General features: G+C 33.7%; 1 protein-coding gene across 2 annotated transcripts in view; it reads right to left on the bottom strand.

Annotated features, from left to right (window-relative positions):
* Nucleotides 1-6465: 6465 nt before the first annotated feature.
* Nucleotides 6466-16688, bottom strand: part of LOC127842282 (uncharacterized protein ZK1073.1-like) — a 107426-nt gene continuing 97203 nt past the window's right edge. The window contains exons 13-15 of one of the 2 annotated variants that reach the window (XM_052371718.1): nucleotides 15641-15779; nucleotides 13751-13804; nucleotides 6466-7014 (exon numbers count right to left, since the gene is read on the bottom strand). In XM_052371718.1, coding sequence (XP_052227678.1) covers nucleotides 6993-7014; nucleotides 13751-13804; nucleotides 15641-15779 — 215 coding nt within the window. In that variant the 3' untranslated portion in view covers nucleotides 6466-6992. Of the gene's footprint in view, nucleotides 7015-10523; nucleotides 13805-15640; nucleotides 15780-16688 lie in introns of those variants that run through there. The other variant, XM_052371719.1, reaches the window with a different exon arrangement.

Raw genomic sequence — 16688 nt, 5'->3', positions numbered from 1 at the left:
AAGTCACCTGTCGGACTCTTCCTAGTTAGTGTACGACCGCATGGGAAAAGATCTTGCAACCTGAGACCATGATTTGTATTGACCATTATAAGCGAGAAATCAGAGTTTTAAAATTTTGCGTTTACTATTTGCTTTTGATGTGTATAATGTTTTAGCGTTATATGGATGGCATGAATACCGGACAGTGTGAAAGTAATAATAGTAAGAATTTCTAGTCTAGCGCAGCTGCAGTTTTTATTTCAGTTCTTGCTTTACGTTTTAGTGTAAACAATTGAAATCGATCCGGTCTTTGAACGTCCAACTTTTATAGTAACGCTAACAAGACGTTCCGTTTTTCTAATTGACTAAAAATTAAAACAAATACAAAAACTTACAAAAAAAGAAACACCCACCCCCGAAAATGTTTCATACCACAGTATTAAACAATTCTTTCGTTATGTCGGACGAATTGTTATGGCGTATACAACATTAAATTAAGAATATATATAAACGGCTGCGCCAAGGGTTTGTCATGCTTGCGTGTTTGTAACACGAAGCGGCGAGAAATTCTATTAATATTTCCTGTATTTTCAAGTTGATTAGAATCTTAATAACAACGTATGCACCAATGGTCATTATTAGGATGTGTTCCAACTAAAGTACATGTACTTGCTTTTCTCATAAGGATACGATCCAACTTTCAACGTCCTTTAGGTCATGTGGACGGATACTTTTCTACAATGATAAAACTTTGTCAGAATGTTTATCTTGGTAATATCTGGACCAAGTGTGGTTCACATTCGTTCAAAACGTATGACCTATATTCATGATCTTAGAACAAACTTGGTCATAATGTTTTGTTTTGTTGCCACACATTTGTTCAAACTTGCAAAAAAATACATATATAATATGCACAAAAACATAATAATGTTATGCAATCAGAGATGAAGACTACAAACATGTGGAACACCTATATTTGTATCTGTTAAATAGAAATCGATGTCTTTTAAATTTTCTACAAAACCATATTCGTGTAACTTTCCTGCATATATTATACTCCTAAGGATAAACATATTACTTTTGGTATTATGTATGAGTTGTAAGCAAGAAAATATATTTAAATGAGATAAAATAACATAATAGTACAAGACAATATATGCTTTATGTCAACATACTTTTAAACTTTAATTACGTAGTATAAAGTGAAAGAAAAGCTCAAGTTTTTAAATTGCAGAAATATTTACATCATTGGCTCAGGTTAACACTTTAAGTGTAATACAATTGCATGTCATTTTGTGTTTGACATATATGTATATATATGCAAAAATACGTTTTCAAATGCGTATAGACAGACCAAGTATCTATCTGTCGTAAATACTGATGAACACGGCATATTGAAACAATAATATATGCATTTAAATCATGACTCATAGGTCCTACAGTTAATTTTATTTAAAAAGTGGTACACTACAAATAATAAATAAATCAAACAATCAAATAATTATAGTTCTAAGTTTATGAGACAATAGCTTTATACAATTCCCATTGACTGTCAAAGGATTCTTAATCATGATTTTAAATAATATTTTTCTCAAGTCGTATTCATATCGTATTTATTTATTGGCTCCTGTACGTTTTGCTTGGAATTAATATCTTTATTTCATACTTGTATAAGTGAACCTTCATAACCACTATAACATTATTTATAACTCTAGCAGTGAAAGGATAAGATTGTTCTGGCAATAATTGCTATCGATATATAACATTCCCAGGATAAATGTTCCAAACTTTTCTGTTGGTTCTTCATTATTTGTATTAAGCATATTGTACAGTCTTTTTGCGCCATATTCATTTTTCGTTACAAGTTGTAATATTGGAGGAAGAAAGGGCTTGATAATGTGTAGGGTAAGAAACGAAATACAATACTTTTTCACAAGTGTATATATTGCTGTTAATTAATGAAATTTATTTTCAAATCACACATTCTATTTAAATCATCAAAAGAAATAAAGAGACTATTTTTCAATATATCACCTATTCAATGAATTCCAGCATCGAACCACGACTTAAAGAAAAAGCTTTTATTTTCTATCAATATATTTGGATTATTAAAAAAGTGGATAGTTCAACAATTCTTCTATGTTGAATTCTAATTTCTTACAATAAAGCGAGAAGCTTTTAAAAACATCGGTCCAAAAAGGGTTTGAAATTATATTAGATGTATTTAAAGCATAATGATTACTCCAATTAAACAGTTTATAAGCATCAAAACACAGTTCTTTGATATAAATCCGATTTCCCTTAAATCCCTTGAAATTTTAGGAACCAGATAAGTTTAAATGCTGATATAAATGCGTCAAATTTCATCATTTTAAAACTTTTCACTATATTCCGTAACAATTCTTGTAAACTTTATTTACTATGCCCATCCCAAAAACAATTGAGAATAGAAGACTTTATTGAATTTAAAATGGTATTAATTGGGTTTGGCGATGATATAAACAGGTGTTTGAATAATGACACAATGAGTGTTGTTGTTTTTTCAATTACAATCTATCCGTTTGGTTTTAAAATTCTTCTTTTCCAATTGTTCTGAATATTTTCTTTTTTAACTTTTGTTTCATCATTTAACCTTTTTGAGAGGTCAACATGGAAATTAATTCCAAGCAATTTAAAGCTGTGCTGCATCCGATTTCATTTCCATTCCGTGTGTATGGTATATTAACTTTATTTGTGCTTGCCAATATATACAACATTTGTTTTATCAATATAAATTTACATTGAGACCAGAAATATTTGCAAAATTCTGTACTTCGGTAAGTGTTTCATTGAGAGATTGTTCCGTTCTGTCTAATAAAATACCTGCATCGTCAGCAAACTGGGGCAATGTATGCTCAATACAATGAATGGATGTACCTATTATATTCTAAATAACTCTACATTCAAGTGACAAAACTTCGGCGCAGAAGATAAAATGTAAGATGAAAGGGAACTCCTTGTCTGCAGCCCCTGTCAATAGGACAAAAGTTATATATGTAACCACACTGATGAACAGCTAATCTAAAATCTTCATATAGAACTTCAAACCAACGTTTTATGTTTGTATCGAAATTAAAGAAGGAAATAATTTTTTGGTCAATGGACAATGCCAATGAATCGTATGCCTTTTAAAATCAAGTAGACGTAAGCGTGAATTCTCATTTTCCTCATTATAGTGCATACTATAATAAATTAACCTTGTATTTTCCCCAAATGTATCTCCCTTTAATAAACCCCGTCTGATCGTTATGAATTAATTTGTCCATACATATTTTAAATATGTTAGATATTACTCCAGGGGAAATTTCATAAACGGTATTTAAAAGAGTAATTGGGCGCCAGTTTTGTTTGTTAGGCCTTTGGAATATAGGTTATGATACCTTGAGTTTGTGTTAAAGATGATTGTCCACAAATACAAGCTTTACTTTAAGGATATGACAAAGTAGTGGATATGGTGTCCGCCTAGCGATCGGGAGGTCACGGGTTCGATCCCCACTGTGGGAGCGTTCTTACGATCTCCTCCAAAGACACCAAGTACTAATTCTACCCAGGCCCAAGACTCATTGAATAGTCAAATTGCGTAGATGCTCCAGAGTCGTCATGCAAGTAATGGGAATAAGAACACAAGTACCTCTCTTTCCAGAACATTTTATACAAATATGCAATGAGGCCACAACTGCCTGTGCTTTTATTATTTTACATAGTTTTTATGCTCCCCCAAAATCTATTTTTGGGGGGAAGCATGTAGTCGCCGCTTCGTCTGTCCGTGTGTGCGTCTGTCTGTCTGTCTGTCCGTCTGTGCACAATTTTTGTCCGGGCTATTTCTCAGCAACTAATGACTGGAATTCAATGAAACTTAATGGGAAGCCTCACTACCAAGAGATGTTCATATTATCAGCGGGCTCTGGTCGGATGATTTTTCACAGAGTTATGGCGCTTTGAAATTTTCCATTAACTGTACCTATAGTGCAATTCTCGTCCGGGCTATTATTCAGAAGCTAATGACAGGATTTCAATGAAACTTCATGGGAAGCTTCACTACCAAGAGGAGATGTGCATCTTATCAGCGGGTTATGGTCGGATGATGTTTCACAGAGTTATGGCCCTTTGAAATTTTCTTTAAAAAAAGTACTGTCCCCCCAACTACTGTGCCCTCAAGACGTTTCCTTTTATCTGAATATATAGTGCAATATTGTGACAAAAAACTTTGGGGGCATCACCCGTCTCCGACGGTTTCTTGTTTATACCGTTGCAGCTTTCTCTGTAGTTATCGATTGAAAAGGACTCACTCTGGTTTAATTTTGGTTAATTATTACATAGTTATTAAATTCTTTACTATTCCAATCACTGTTATTTTGCTTTTGAAGAGATTGATAATAAGATATTAAATTAAAGATACCTGTGTGGTAAGTTGTTTAATTAGCATCTTCATTTTAAGTGTATATATTGTTTTTGCTTTGCATTGTTTTTTTTTCTAGGCTGCACAAATATTTAGATGGCTTTTCTCCTTGTAAAGTCCACTGAAAGTTGGTCCTTATCATGTGTCATTTTAAATGTGTACTCTGAATATTGTCAATTTCAGTTTTCGAATTTTCCAGTTCGTCAATGTTATCGTCTGAAAAAATTTCTTCCAACGTTTTTATCCTTATTAATAATTTGCTTTCTATAAGCTGTGTTTCCTTTTTTATAAGAGCCATATGATAAACATTTGCCTCTTAATTACATAAGTAGGGTTTCTAAAAAAAGTTGATCACGGTTTCTGAGAAAAGTTGCTAAACGTTAAGTTACAAGAAATGATTGAGTGATCTGATTGAAAAACTTGGTTCAATTCCAACTTGGTTTTAAAGTATTGCAAGAAATCTGACGTGAGTAAAAATAGATCCAGCCTTACCTGTTGTATTGGATTAGTTCAACGCAAAGTGAATCTTTCTTTGACTATAGTTTTGTTGTCGGTAGTGATCTACAAGATAGTAGGATTTATTCAACTCAAAGTAATTTAAATTAATTATTATTGGTCATAATGTTTGAATGGCCAATGTCTAGGCCAAGTTAGAATCAGGGTCACGATTGTAAATAAACCAAAAGGTACCTAGGTCGAATTGATTAAAAAACACATTGACACAACTCTTAAAGACGCTTATTAACAATCTTGATAAAACTTTGTCAAAAAGTATATATTGACACAATACGGGCCAAGTTCAAGACTGGGTCATGTATAAAATTGTTAGATTTAATTATTTTACACATACGTCACGCATACTTAAATGCAGTGTAGAAAAAATATATACAACATGTAACTTAGATGTAATGTAATGAGAATTCAGAAATGTCCATTTCGTTACAAAGGTCATGTTTACTTACAATAATACCACTGATAAAGTATTTTCGTATGCTGCTCTTTCATCTCAAACCCGCTATTTTATTTAAGGATGAAATAGTATCCATAACATCGAAGGATGGTGAGGATTGGGACAAAGGAATGTTTTGCTTTACCTTATATTCATTTCAACCTAAAATAATACGTGTGTATACATGGTTTTTTTAAGAAACGTGTATAATTTGAGAATAACAAATAAAACGAACAATTTGAAACAAGTTTGACCCCGACCCAGGAAACAAAATGTGTATTGCATGTTGTTTATATATTTGTATAAACAAAGGTGTTTTTGATCAAGTTTACTTTATTTTTATTTAGTGCACATGAACTTATGAAAAATCTTATTCGTTTGGATATCTTTCCTAATTGCATTCCATGATACTGCCGTAAGGTAAAAAACATTCTCATGTTGCAAGTATTACAATACGAGTGTGAATATAGAATTAATTTTCATTTACATGCTACAATCTTTCTAATTATTCACAACACTAGCCAAATATTCACTCTAATTTTGCTTTTTGCCATAAAACAATCTCTTAAATCAGTTTAACAAATTGAGGCATGATTTCATAATACAGAGGTGTAAACTAGAGCAAACAACGGACAAAAGCAAGTTCAATACTAGATTAAAGGTACAGTGAGAAGATGACGCCACAGCCATGTTTTAAAAACATATACATTTCATTTGTAAACATAAATATATTTACTCGAAAGTAAAGCTATTATTTTTAACGGAACTAGGCTTTTTTCGCTTCTGACGTGTTTTGCTGCAGATCTTTAATTCTGAACTTTTGAATTATTGTTCGATAATGAAGACTTGAAAATTGTTGAACCATTTCGAACTAAACGGTGCAGTAAATTTAGTGTTTTGTCATACTATGCAAAATTTGCTTGCATGATATATGTAGTGGTCTTGAGCACAGCAGTATTTGGAAATGCGTTTTATCAGGTTATCGATTGCGTTAATACAAATGCTTTTTTTCAACAAAAGAACTTTATTAAAACAAACAACCGTTATTTGCAAATAACAAAACAGTTTAATAACAAAAACAACAGTTATTAATGTAAAAACATAGCGTCTGTTACGAACATATCATACACTCATTTTATCTATGGCATGCAAGTCATATGCCATACATATAATAACATGATAAGTGCTATGCAAACACGGTATCAGCTTCAACACAAACACAATGCGCTTTCAGTTAAATTCCTTTTTTCGTCGGTAATTCCACTATTTTCATGTTCCCACCAGACAGTTGGCGGACAACCTTTTTTCTACATCGAATTAAGCAATATCAGTGTCCTTTTTTTCGCAATTTATATCACTGCTTTGATGATGGCCAACACGCAGATTATAGTTACAAAAGCAATATCCAACGGCCTGAGATATTACAGAGACTTTGCCTTGTTTAGGGATATTATTTCATGAACAAAGCTGACCAATTCCCGTTTTAAATTGGCAATAGCCCGTTGTTACTCCATCACGGTAACTGCGTACATATCAAAACTATTCTGCTGATGGTGCACCATGAATGATCCCATCGAAACCAGACTCCGCCGCCTGTAGAAGAGAATTCTGACCACATGTGTGTTCCTAAGAACGATGTTCTTCATCTCTGAAAATGCACAATGTATAATTGACGAAATTTTATGACAAAAGATAAGCTTATTTGCTAATAATATGTGACATATTTTTGCAAACTGAATAGAAATTCATTAGTGCATTCTCTATTTATATTATTATTATTAATGGTATAATTGGTATCATCATCGCGATCACCTCTATATTAAGCCTCTTAATTACTATCAATACCCCCATTGATCATTATCATCCTCGACATCATCAAAATATCATCAGTATCAGTATTATTAAAATTAGTAGTAGAAGCAGCAGCGTTAGCAGTATTAGTATTACTATATACAATTAGTGGTAATGGTGGTAGTAGTAGTAGTATGTTAACAGATAGCACGTAAATTGAAAATGGCGCTTATTATAAAATTTGCTAAGTAAATGATCGCAGAATGTATACTAGGAAAATAACAAGCCTATTGCTCTTAGATTCTTCATGCATATGCTAATAGTTACATGCCTGTACGTCCGTTTTTGTAAGTTAATTTTCCGCCTTTCGCCATTCTCTCTTGCATAAGATTTATCAGGTTCTACTGACCCCTTTGCTCGTAAAATAGTATTCGTTTCAATTATGACGATCTCTCTGAGGTCGCTTTTATTTCTCTTCTTGGGTGTTATCAATTCTTTTCTTCTAGCTGTTTTCCTTTTCGTTTCTTCGAACGCTCGTCTTTTGCGTTTTGCTCGTTTCCTGCTTTCCAATCTACGATTGATGATGAAAGAAACTTTTTTAACTCATGTGTGTTGCGCAGAACCGCTTTCCTTATTTGGATCAGTGAGTGTTTTGTTTCAATTGTAGACGATAGGTCTACCGGAAAGGTCACAGTTGATGTTGTCCTCTGAGACACGAGATTAAGTTTCAATGCGATCTACTTCTGAAATACGGCGTCATGGTGTAAATCGATTTCAAAGTAAAAACACGTCATATTTTTTTTTACAGCCATCAGTACTAACGATGCTATGCACGGCATGTCCGAGTTCTCGCTTTCCATTTTATTCTCGCTGTTTGCTCGATGTCAAAAGTAAGTACTCCGTAATCACCAGAAATAAAACTCAGCTCTCCAAACACATACGACGAGTGTAATTCTCGCAAAAATCATTCGATTCATTCAACGCATCAGACTCGAGGGTTTAAGCTGACTGACTTTAACATGATGTATGGCCAAGTCAACCTTTACTGCACTGATATCATCAACTGGGATTGAGCGGATAAATTCCGCATTTTCGAAAGATTCGACGAGAGCATGAATTGTGAATTCGTCTTCTTCTTCGACGCCCAAAGGTACAACTTAAGTTTTTGCCTGCTATTGAGGTCATAACTCTACGTACGATAAAACCTTAATCACATACACAATATTTTATCATATTAAGGTGAAACAGCGTAGGCCCCAAGTAGTATGAGTAAGCATGTACATTCACAAGTAAATAAAATGAGGATACATCTATTATGAAACTACTTAATTTTCATGTGTGTTGTGATTGTTTGTTGGTTGAATAGTTAGGCGACTAATTAGTTTATTCACTTTGACTTTGTACCGTAGACACTCGTCGACTTTTGTCGCTTCAGTTTTCATCTGCAACGCCTTTAGGGTGAAAATGTGTGCGTTGTTTTCGGCGGGCGACCGAGTAAGATGACGTTATTAGCTATCGCTGACCCAAGCAGTGTAACACTAACGTAAGATTATGCTTCGTTTATAATAAGACGTTCAGGTCGATCTGATACCAAATGCACAATCAGAAAGTTTAAGATGTTCAAACCATTAAAAATACGTTTGTATATTCATTAATCATGTATCAGATGACGAATTAAGAGCTTCCTGAGGAAAGGATCACAGTGTATTGCACTGCAAGCTGCATTCGCATAACAGTGAACTTAGTTCATAAATAAGTTTATCTTAAGTTGGATGACGTGCATGAGCTTCAGGTCGGTATGTGTGTACTAAAGTCGTAATTAACATTCATGGGAAAATATATCGATGTATTTAAAATTAAGGGAAGATTTTTCATAACAAGTTAAGTGTAATACAATTTTCATCGTTTGAGTTTATCAATTAGAAGAAAAATATTTTTCCATAATGCAATGGGTTTGGCGGTTTTCCGTCATTCAGCTTTGAACAGTCGAACTGTTAAGACATACTTTAAAGTTTGTGTTTGTTTTCATTTTTGTATTTTAACTAAAATTACAGTATGAATACATTTTCGAACTTAATAATTAAGGTATTGTTTAATTTTGAATAAAAAAATATATATCAAAATATGCGGATCACGTATGTAGTTGTTGAATTATTATATCAGTTTGATGCTTGTCATGTTTCATGCAGACAATAAACTTTCTAGATGCTTTACCTAATACAGAAAATTTATTGAAAATTATACATGTTTTGTTTATTTGCGATACGTAAGAAAATACATTGTATTTTATTTGAGATTCGTATAGGAGAGAGACGTTGAAAACATTGTTGATATATCAGAAATGAATGAATTGGTACTTGGTACTTTTTTCACACCACAATTTGTTCACATTCAGAAAGCATCTTAATGATTGAGAGACGAAATCACCCAAGGTACAACAGATTACCCATGTTTTTGCCCGGTATTATAGTGTAGACGTTTCCATGGTCATTAGAATTACGTGTAATTTGTATGAGCTTTCAAAGACAATTTAACTACCTACAACAAATAAGTATTTACCTCTTGTATTATATTCGCCTCTCTCGCTTGGACGTCAAATTAAAAAGCAATGACGTAACATAAGCAGCCTAACGACAATATTGCCACTTGCAGCGAGAAGCAAAACACAACAGGAACGTAAACAGATCAGTTCAAACTTGAAACTTTCAAATATCATAAACAATGTTTGTTTTGCGTCAAACATTTGGCAAAGGGATGTACTAAGATATTTTATTAAGGATAAAATATTGTTAATATTGTATGACATGTAGCATGATTATGAAAATGAATTGAATAATTAATCATCTGTAAGTTCACCATAATGCTGATTGAATTATAAGCGCGACAATCTGCGTGTGTATCGTTTGCTTTGCATCAGAGTGGAGACAAGGTCTTTTCAATCAATGCACTCATTGAGGATATTTTTAAAAGATGGCTCTCTGTACTTTATGTTGAAAGAGGGTTCAAAATAGTTTTTAGATAACGCCCATTTGTCCTTTTTTACATCCAATAAATATTTCGATAAGTTATTAAGTTGTACTTTCGTGATGCCTTTCTACCAAAAGTCTTCGCGTACATATGAATAAGGCAACACCAATACAACTTGTAAATAAAAACAAGAACATATATTTGTAATGTGAATAATTAGGCTGCATAAAATTTAATTTAACCCAAAACAAGGTTGTTTTGAAACAACAAGTAACGCTCTTTGGACAGTACATGTGTCGCAATTTACTTTAAATGACGATCTTATTTGTTGAGATTATGATTGTTCTGCAGGTGACTCATAGTCTTTAAATAAGAAATAGTTCTCAAGAACAAATAGAACTGTGTAAGGAACCATTTATTTAATTACTAGAAATACATGTGACTTTGAAATATATACAGTGTTAGTAATAACCCTGAATACACAAATCTAAACAAAGCACAAGGTCTTTGCATGTTTGACCAGAAACACTGCTGCTTCACTTGTTTAACATCAATACAATGATTTAATCAAAACACTCTTATCAAAAGAGGAATGTTCCTAAATGCAGACATAAAGTTTTAAATGTTAAATCATGTCAATGAATTTTATAATTCCAAGCATTATTATAATGTAAGCTCAGAATTTTCATGAAATTATTACAAACAAAAGCACAGAGGAACATTTTAAAAGAATCATAAACTACACATAAATTGAAAGTTTGTCATATGACGTTACACACATTTCTAAAAGTTATGTCTTTTGCAGTTTTCTTCAAGGTAAAGTGTGGAAACTAAAGCATGCATCACATACTGACTAGATAACAGATGACCACATAACGGTTACTGATGCATTTTTATGAACACACGTGCTACATGTCGTCATGGTAACTGTTAATCACAGCACTACTGTTCAGCTACTGCAAGGAATAAAACTTAAAAAGTAAAAACATCAAACAAGCTTAGGAACAATGCCTATGACTAAGAACTTTCTCAAGCTAAACCAGAGTCTGATAATATGAAATATTAACCCATGAAAGGTATTAATGTCGTTAATAATATCGGTTTCCATAGAGCAAACTTTTTTCAGTGAAATGTGCACATTTACATCAAATCATTAATGAGTGAAATCGCAGAGTAGGTTACCCTCTACCATTTGTTTAATGATTACAGTGTCTCTGAATTCCATCAAACTTTAGACTAAGTAAAACCTTTACTACATACTGGTAACTGTAATATGGCATATACTAGGCATCTATGTACTCTTACCCATTGACAAATCCTATTCACAATTGATTTGCTAACATAATTTCTGTTTTTCTGCTCTGCCTCATTCATCCATCCTCTTTGAATTTGACTGGCTGATATTTAGCCGATAATTGTGTTGTTACCGATTGACATATTAAAGTTGAATTTAATAAACTAATATACTTTGCATATTTCTGCTTTGATCCTTGGACACATCCTTTTTGAATTTGATTCCCTAATATATAAAGCATAATTATCCTGTGACCTATTGACATAACATTGATAGAGTTAATTGGCTTATATTTCATTTAAGAATAAGCGAAGGAATGCGAGCTTTGGTAGTTGCGGGGCGACAACATATGTCTATTGGTGTTGTGCAATATCAGCGGCCATGTTCCAACAGATCTAACCTTACACAGACAGGGCAGCATGTCAGAAACTACAAATAATGGTTCAGTGTGAAAATGCTATATCTGTGATACGTTTCATCATCGTATAACACATTTTCACACTCACTTGTAACTTTTTGTAACAGTCTACAGCATCCAAAATTGAACATAAAATGGAAGTAGCGTATGGAAGAAACAACAGTTAATAAGATAATTTTCACAAAATATTTATGTCATAAATGTAATTCTGACAAAACTTTAAACGTGCCAGAACGACATGGATGCCCCCATATTCCTGTTTTGTCTAAAACTACAAATACACAAAACAAACAAATATGAAGATGCGCAAGATGCTGATTACTTTAATTGCATGGTTTCATCACTCCAGCACCAATTCTTTTTGAGTTACGCTAGACATGCACAAGAGAACCAAATGGCCCTAGTTCGCTCACCTGAGAGGAGTAGGTTCATTCAATCTTTACCAAATGTAAATTTTACCTAGATAATGCCCAGACAAACATCCGGGTCAAGTTTCGTCATTATTTAAAACAAAACTCTGGCGCATGGAGTGTTTTTGTTTTTGTAAGATTTGACCTGGTTATCTTTATTTTGTGTTGACCCCCCCCCCCCCTAACCAAACATCAAACTTTGCTTACGAAAATAAATATTATGACCAAGATTCATAAAATCTGAAACAAATTTGTGACCTATAGTGTTTACAAGGATTTTGCATAATATAATGAAAATTTAGACAATCTAAGGGCAATAATTATGGCATTAATTATGTGATTTTGCTCATTATCAAAATTGACTGAGATCTTTCAGCAACTTTGATAAAGAATGCTTGAGAAATGTGAATTCTAGAGTGTTTACAAACCAAATGTGGACGGACGGCGGACAAAGACCAATCCTAAAACCTCACCTGAGCAATCAGGTGAGATAAAAAGTGTGTTTCACCAATCTGAGCCATTTTCCAACTTGTTTGAGAAATCAATAAAACCAATGTATCTAGAGTGTTTACAAGGTTTCTCTATAGTCAAATAAGGAAAACTGCCCCACCCACTGGCGGCCATGTTTTTCAACGGACCGGAACCACTTTTGAACTCAACCAACATATCATTAAGGCAAATATTTTGACAAAGTTACATGAAGATTTGGCATGAAATGTGACTTCTACAGTGTTTACAAGTTTTTTTGTGTTTTTTTTACATAGTGACCTAGTTTTTGACACGGCATGACCCAGTTTCGAACTCGATCGAGATATCATTGAGACAAATCTTCAAAACCAAGTTTCATAAAGATCGCACAATAAATGTGGCCTCTAGAGTGTTAACAAACAAATGTGGACGGACAGACGGACGACGGACAAGACCGGTCACAAAAGCTCACATGGGCAATCAGGTGAGCTAAAAAGTGGGACAAACAGAAGGATGGACAGACAAGAGTGATTCTTTGTGCCTGCCCCCATCGTAAAGTGGAGGCATAAAAAGAGAAATGTGTTTTAAAAATGTGTTTACGGTAATTGACACATTATAGTACCCAATAATTGAATTCAAACTGTATAACTCATAAAAAATAAAATTTTAACTTTTACAAACAACAATATTTAGTGGAAAAATTATCTAATTTCCCAGACAACACATTTTTGGCAAGGGTACATTGAGATCTACAAGGAAACCATGTTAAAGCAATGCAATGTATTCTAGATAACTGCCACATCCGTTTAGACAGTAAAAACTGGAAATGCAACTGAAAATCAAACAATACAAGGTCAACACTATAAATGCTAATCCTAAAATATGTTAATAAACATCTTCTTGTTAAGATTGTATTGAGAATCTAGCTAATTTATAATGACATCATTTTATTATGAAACATAAGCTTTATTCAAGATTAGCATGTAGCACAAACTGCCAAAACAATGAAAGAACATTGAACAATCATCCCTCTTACACCACTTTTAGTTTCACGTCACTACCGGACACCTGTTTCATCCTATTGATACGACTGGAATAGAAATAACATCATGAACTGGAAACAACAGAAATAGTTTAAATAAACATTTTTCGTAAAACCTTCTTAGAAAAAAATAATTTCAAATTAACTTATAGAAACAAGACTTTTTCCAAGCAATATAAGTCCCCTACTGGCTCCACAATTGTCAGAAATTCCACTATTTTCAGATTGTTTTTAATATATTTGTTGCCATAGCAACCAGAATTTTTGATGTAGGAACAAAATGAAATGACGTGCATAATGTCCATATTGCCATCTATCCATATTTAAAGTTTCATGAAAAAATATGAGGATCTTTTAAAGTTATCGAAGTATCAAGAAAACCACCATTTTCAGCAGTATTTCTAGTCTATTTAATGCCATAGCAACCAGAATTTTTTACGTAGGAAGGAAATGAAGTGACGTGCATAATGTCCATATTGCCATCTATCCATGTTCCAAGTTTCATGAAAAAATATTAAGAACTTTAAAAGTTATTGCAGGATCCAGAAAAGTGTGACAGACTGACTGACTGACAGACAGAGCAAAAACCATAAGTCCCCTCCGGTGAAACCGGTAGGGGACTAATTAAACAAAAGCATGCTTTTGAGATTCCATGTAGCAGTCTCCAAGAAAGTCATTAATACATTACTGGCCACATGGTCTTGTAATCTTGTAACTATTACAGTTGTGGACTTTATTCGATTTGCAATTCAAATACAAATAAGGTACATGTACTATACCGGAATTTTCATCAGCCATTAGAGAGAGTATTCTGATAAATCTTACTGGCCCTCATAAACTTTTACAGAGATTGTCCAATGTCAAACAGACTTTCATGGAGACTGATATAGTGATCAAGTTTTGAAGATTTCATTTAAAATGAAACTTGTTTAAAGATTATAAAAACATTATAATTATCATTTAATATTTACTTCCATTATAATTACTATTATAACTGCGTTTGAAGACAAAACAAAAGATTAAAAAATAATAAAACTGTGAGATATCTTGGCAGTCAATCCTAACTAAAAAAGTAGGTATGTATATAAAATTAGTCAAAATCTACTAAAACTTAAAATTCTTTAATTTGAAAACTTTGTTGAGGCCATTTAGATCTTAATAGAAGGACAAGACATCTGTTAATATGTCTTCAACAGCGGCATCTATATATGATATACAATCTTGCGCTTTTATAAGACCTTAAAAACACTTAAATAGTCTAAAACCACCACCTTGAGTTTCCTTTACACATATATATAATAATATGTTTGTACAGTTTTTTCTTGTATACATAAAAACAACAATTATAAACTACATGATTAAAGGTGTTTGTATGTTCATCTGTTTCACTCAACAGTTCCACAAGAGCTATAGAATTGACTCAAATGAATATGGCCATCTAGAAACACAACCTGTTTACAATCAAAACTGGTGACATCTCTCAAAAGCAACATCGACCTGTTTACAATCATTTGCAACGACTGTCTACAAAACATGCATAAATGTGTGGAAGTGCCACACACTTTCCGGAACAAAATATCCAACTCACAAATGTTGCCTTTATAAGACTCAAATACATAGTTACAAAATAATTTCTGCTATGTTCGCTTTGTCCAGTGAAAAACAAGAACTAGGTCTAACAAATTTTGTCTGCATCAAATTCATATATAAGATAACAACTTTCTATGTACGAAATCAATTCCTAAATCAGTTGCTGGCTGAACTGCCAATCCTTTCAACCCCAACCCTATTGGATTAAAATGCACTCCCTTTACAAAGCTCCCCCTTTACTCATCGATGGTGTCATTGATGGGGTTGTCAGACTTGGGGCTGGTGCTTTCAAACCTGGGAGGGCTGGTAGAGTAGACTCCCTTGGGTAGGTCGGCCTCTTCCATGGACATACTGCGGGTCCGCATGTTCAGCCTGGAGAGGTCTGCGTCCATGGAGCCGGATCGTGAGACACGGGGCATCGGCACTCCACCCACTGTAAGCACAAGGGACCGTGTGAAAATAGGATTAAATATGGACAGCAATAGGGACAGTGTATAAATGGGCACACTGTGAGAAATAGGGAAAGCGTATTAATAGGGTAGAGTGTGGACTCTGGCCCACTGTATGAAATAGGGCCAGTGTATGAATAGGTCAACTGTAATCAATAGAGCCTGTGTATGAATAGGTCAACTGTAATCAATAGGGCCAGTGAATGAATAGGTCCACTGTAAGCAATACGGCCAGTGAAATAATAGGTCAACTATTATCAACAGGGCCTGTGTATGAATAGGTCAACTGTAATCAATAGGGCCAGTGAATAAATAGGTCTATTGTAAGCAATAGGGCCAGTGAATGAAAAGGTTCCTTGTAAGCAATCCGGCCAGTGAATAAATAGGGTAGAATGTTGACTCTGGCCCACTGTTAGCAATAGGGCCAGTGAATGAATAGGTAAACTGTAAGCAAAAGGGCATGTGTATGAATAGGCAGGGGTGGCGAAATCAAATGTCCGAGTTGCTCGAGTCGTACATTTGCTTGTCTGGGCAACTGATTTTTTTCAATTAAGTTGTCCGTGGACAACAAGTTTTTTAAAAGTCGGGTCCAGGTATACAAAAAAATACATTGTATTAAAGTCGTAATTAAGTTTTACAAAACAGTTGACATGCGATAACATTGTCAGTGCTATTTGCGGAGCAATCAAGCTAAAATACGGGCACTCTCCTGTGCAGTGATCTCCCTTATTCTATAAGAGACCAGGAGCATGCCGCATTTTAAACATTTGGCCCGACTGTTAGACAGTGTACAGACTGGTTTCTTAATTTTTATCATCAGACGGAAATAAAAAGTATCAAAGTAAGATAATCAAAACACGGTCTACCTTGTTATTTTAGACGACTTTAATGGT

The sequence above is a fragment of the Dreissena polymorpha genome, chromosome 8, assembly GCF_020536995.1.
Source record: "Dreissena polymorpha isolate Duluth1 chromosome 8, UMN_Dpol_1.0, whole genome shotgun sequence".
Lineage (NCBI taxonomy): Eukaryota > Metazoa > Mollusca > Bivalvia > Myida > Dreissenidae > Dreissena > Dreissena polymorpha.
Note: the sequence above shows the minus strand (reverse complement) of the source record. Positions and strands in the feature narration are given on the sequence as shown.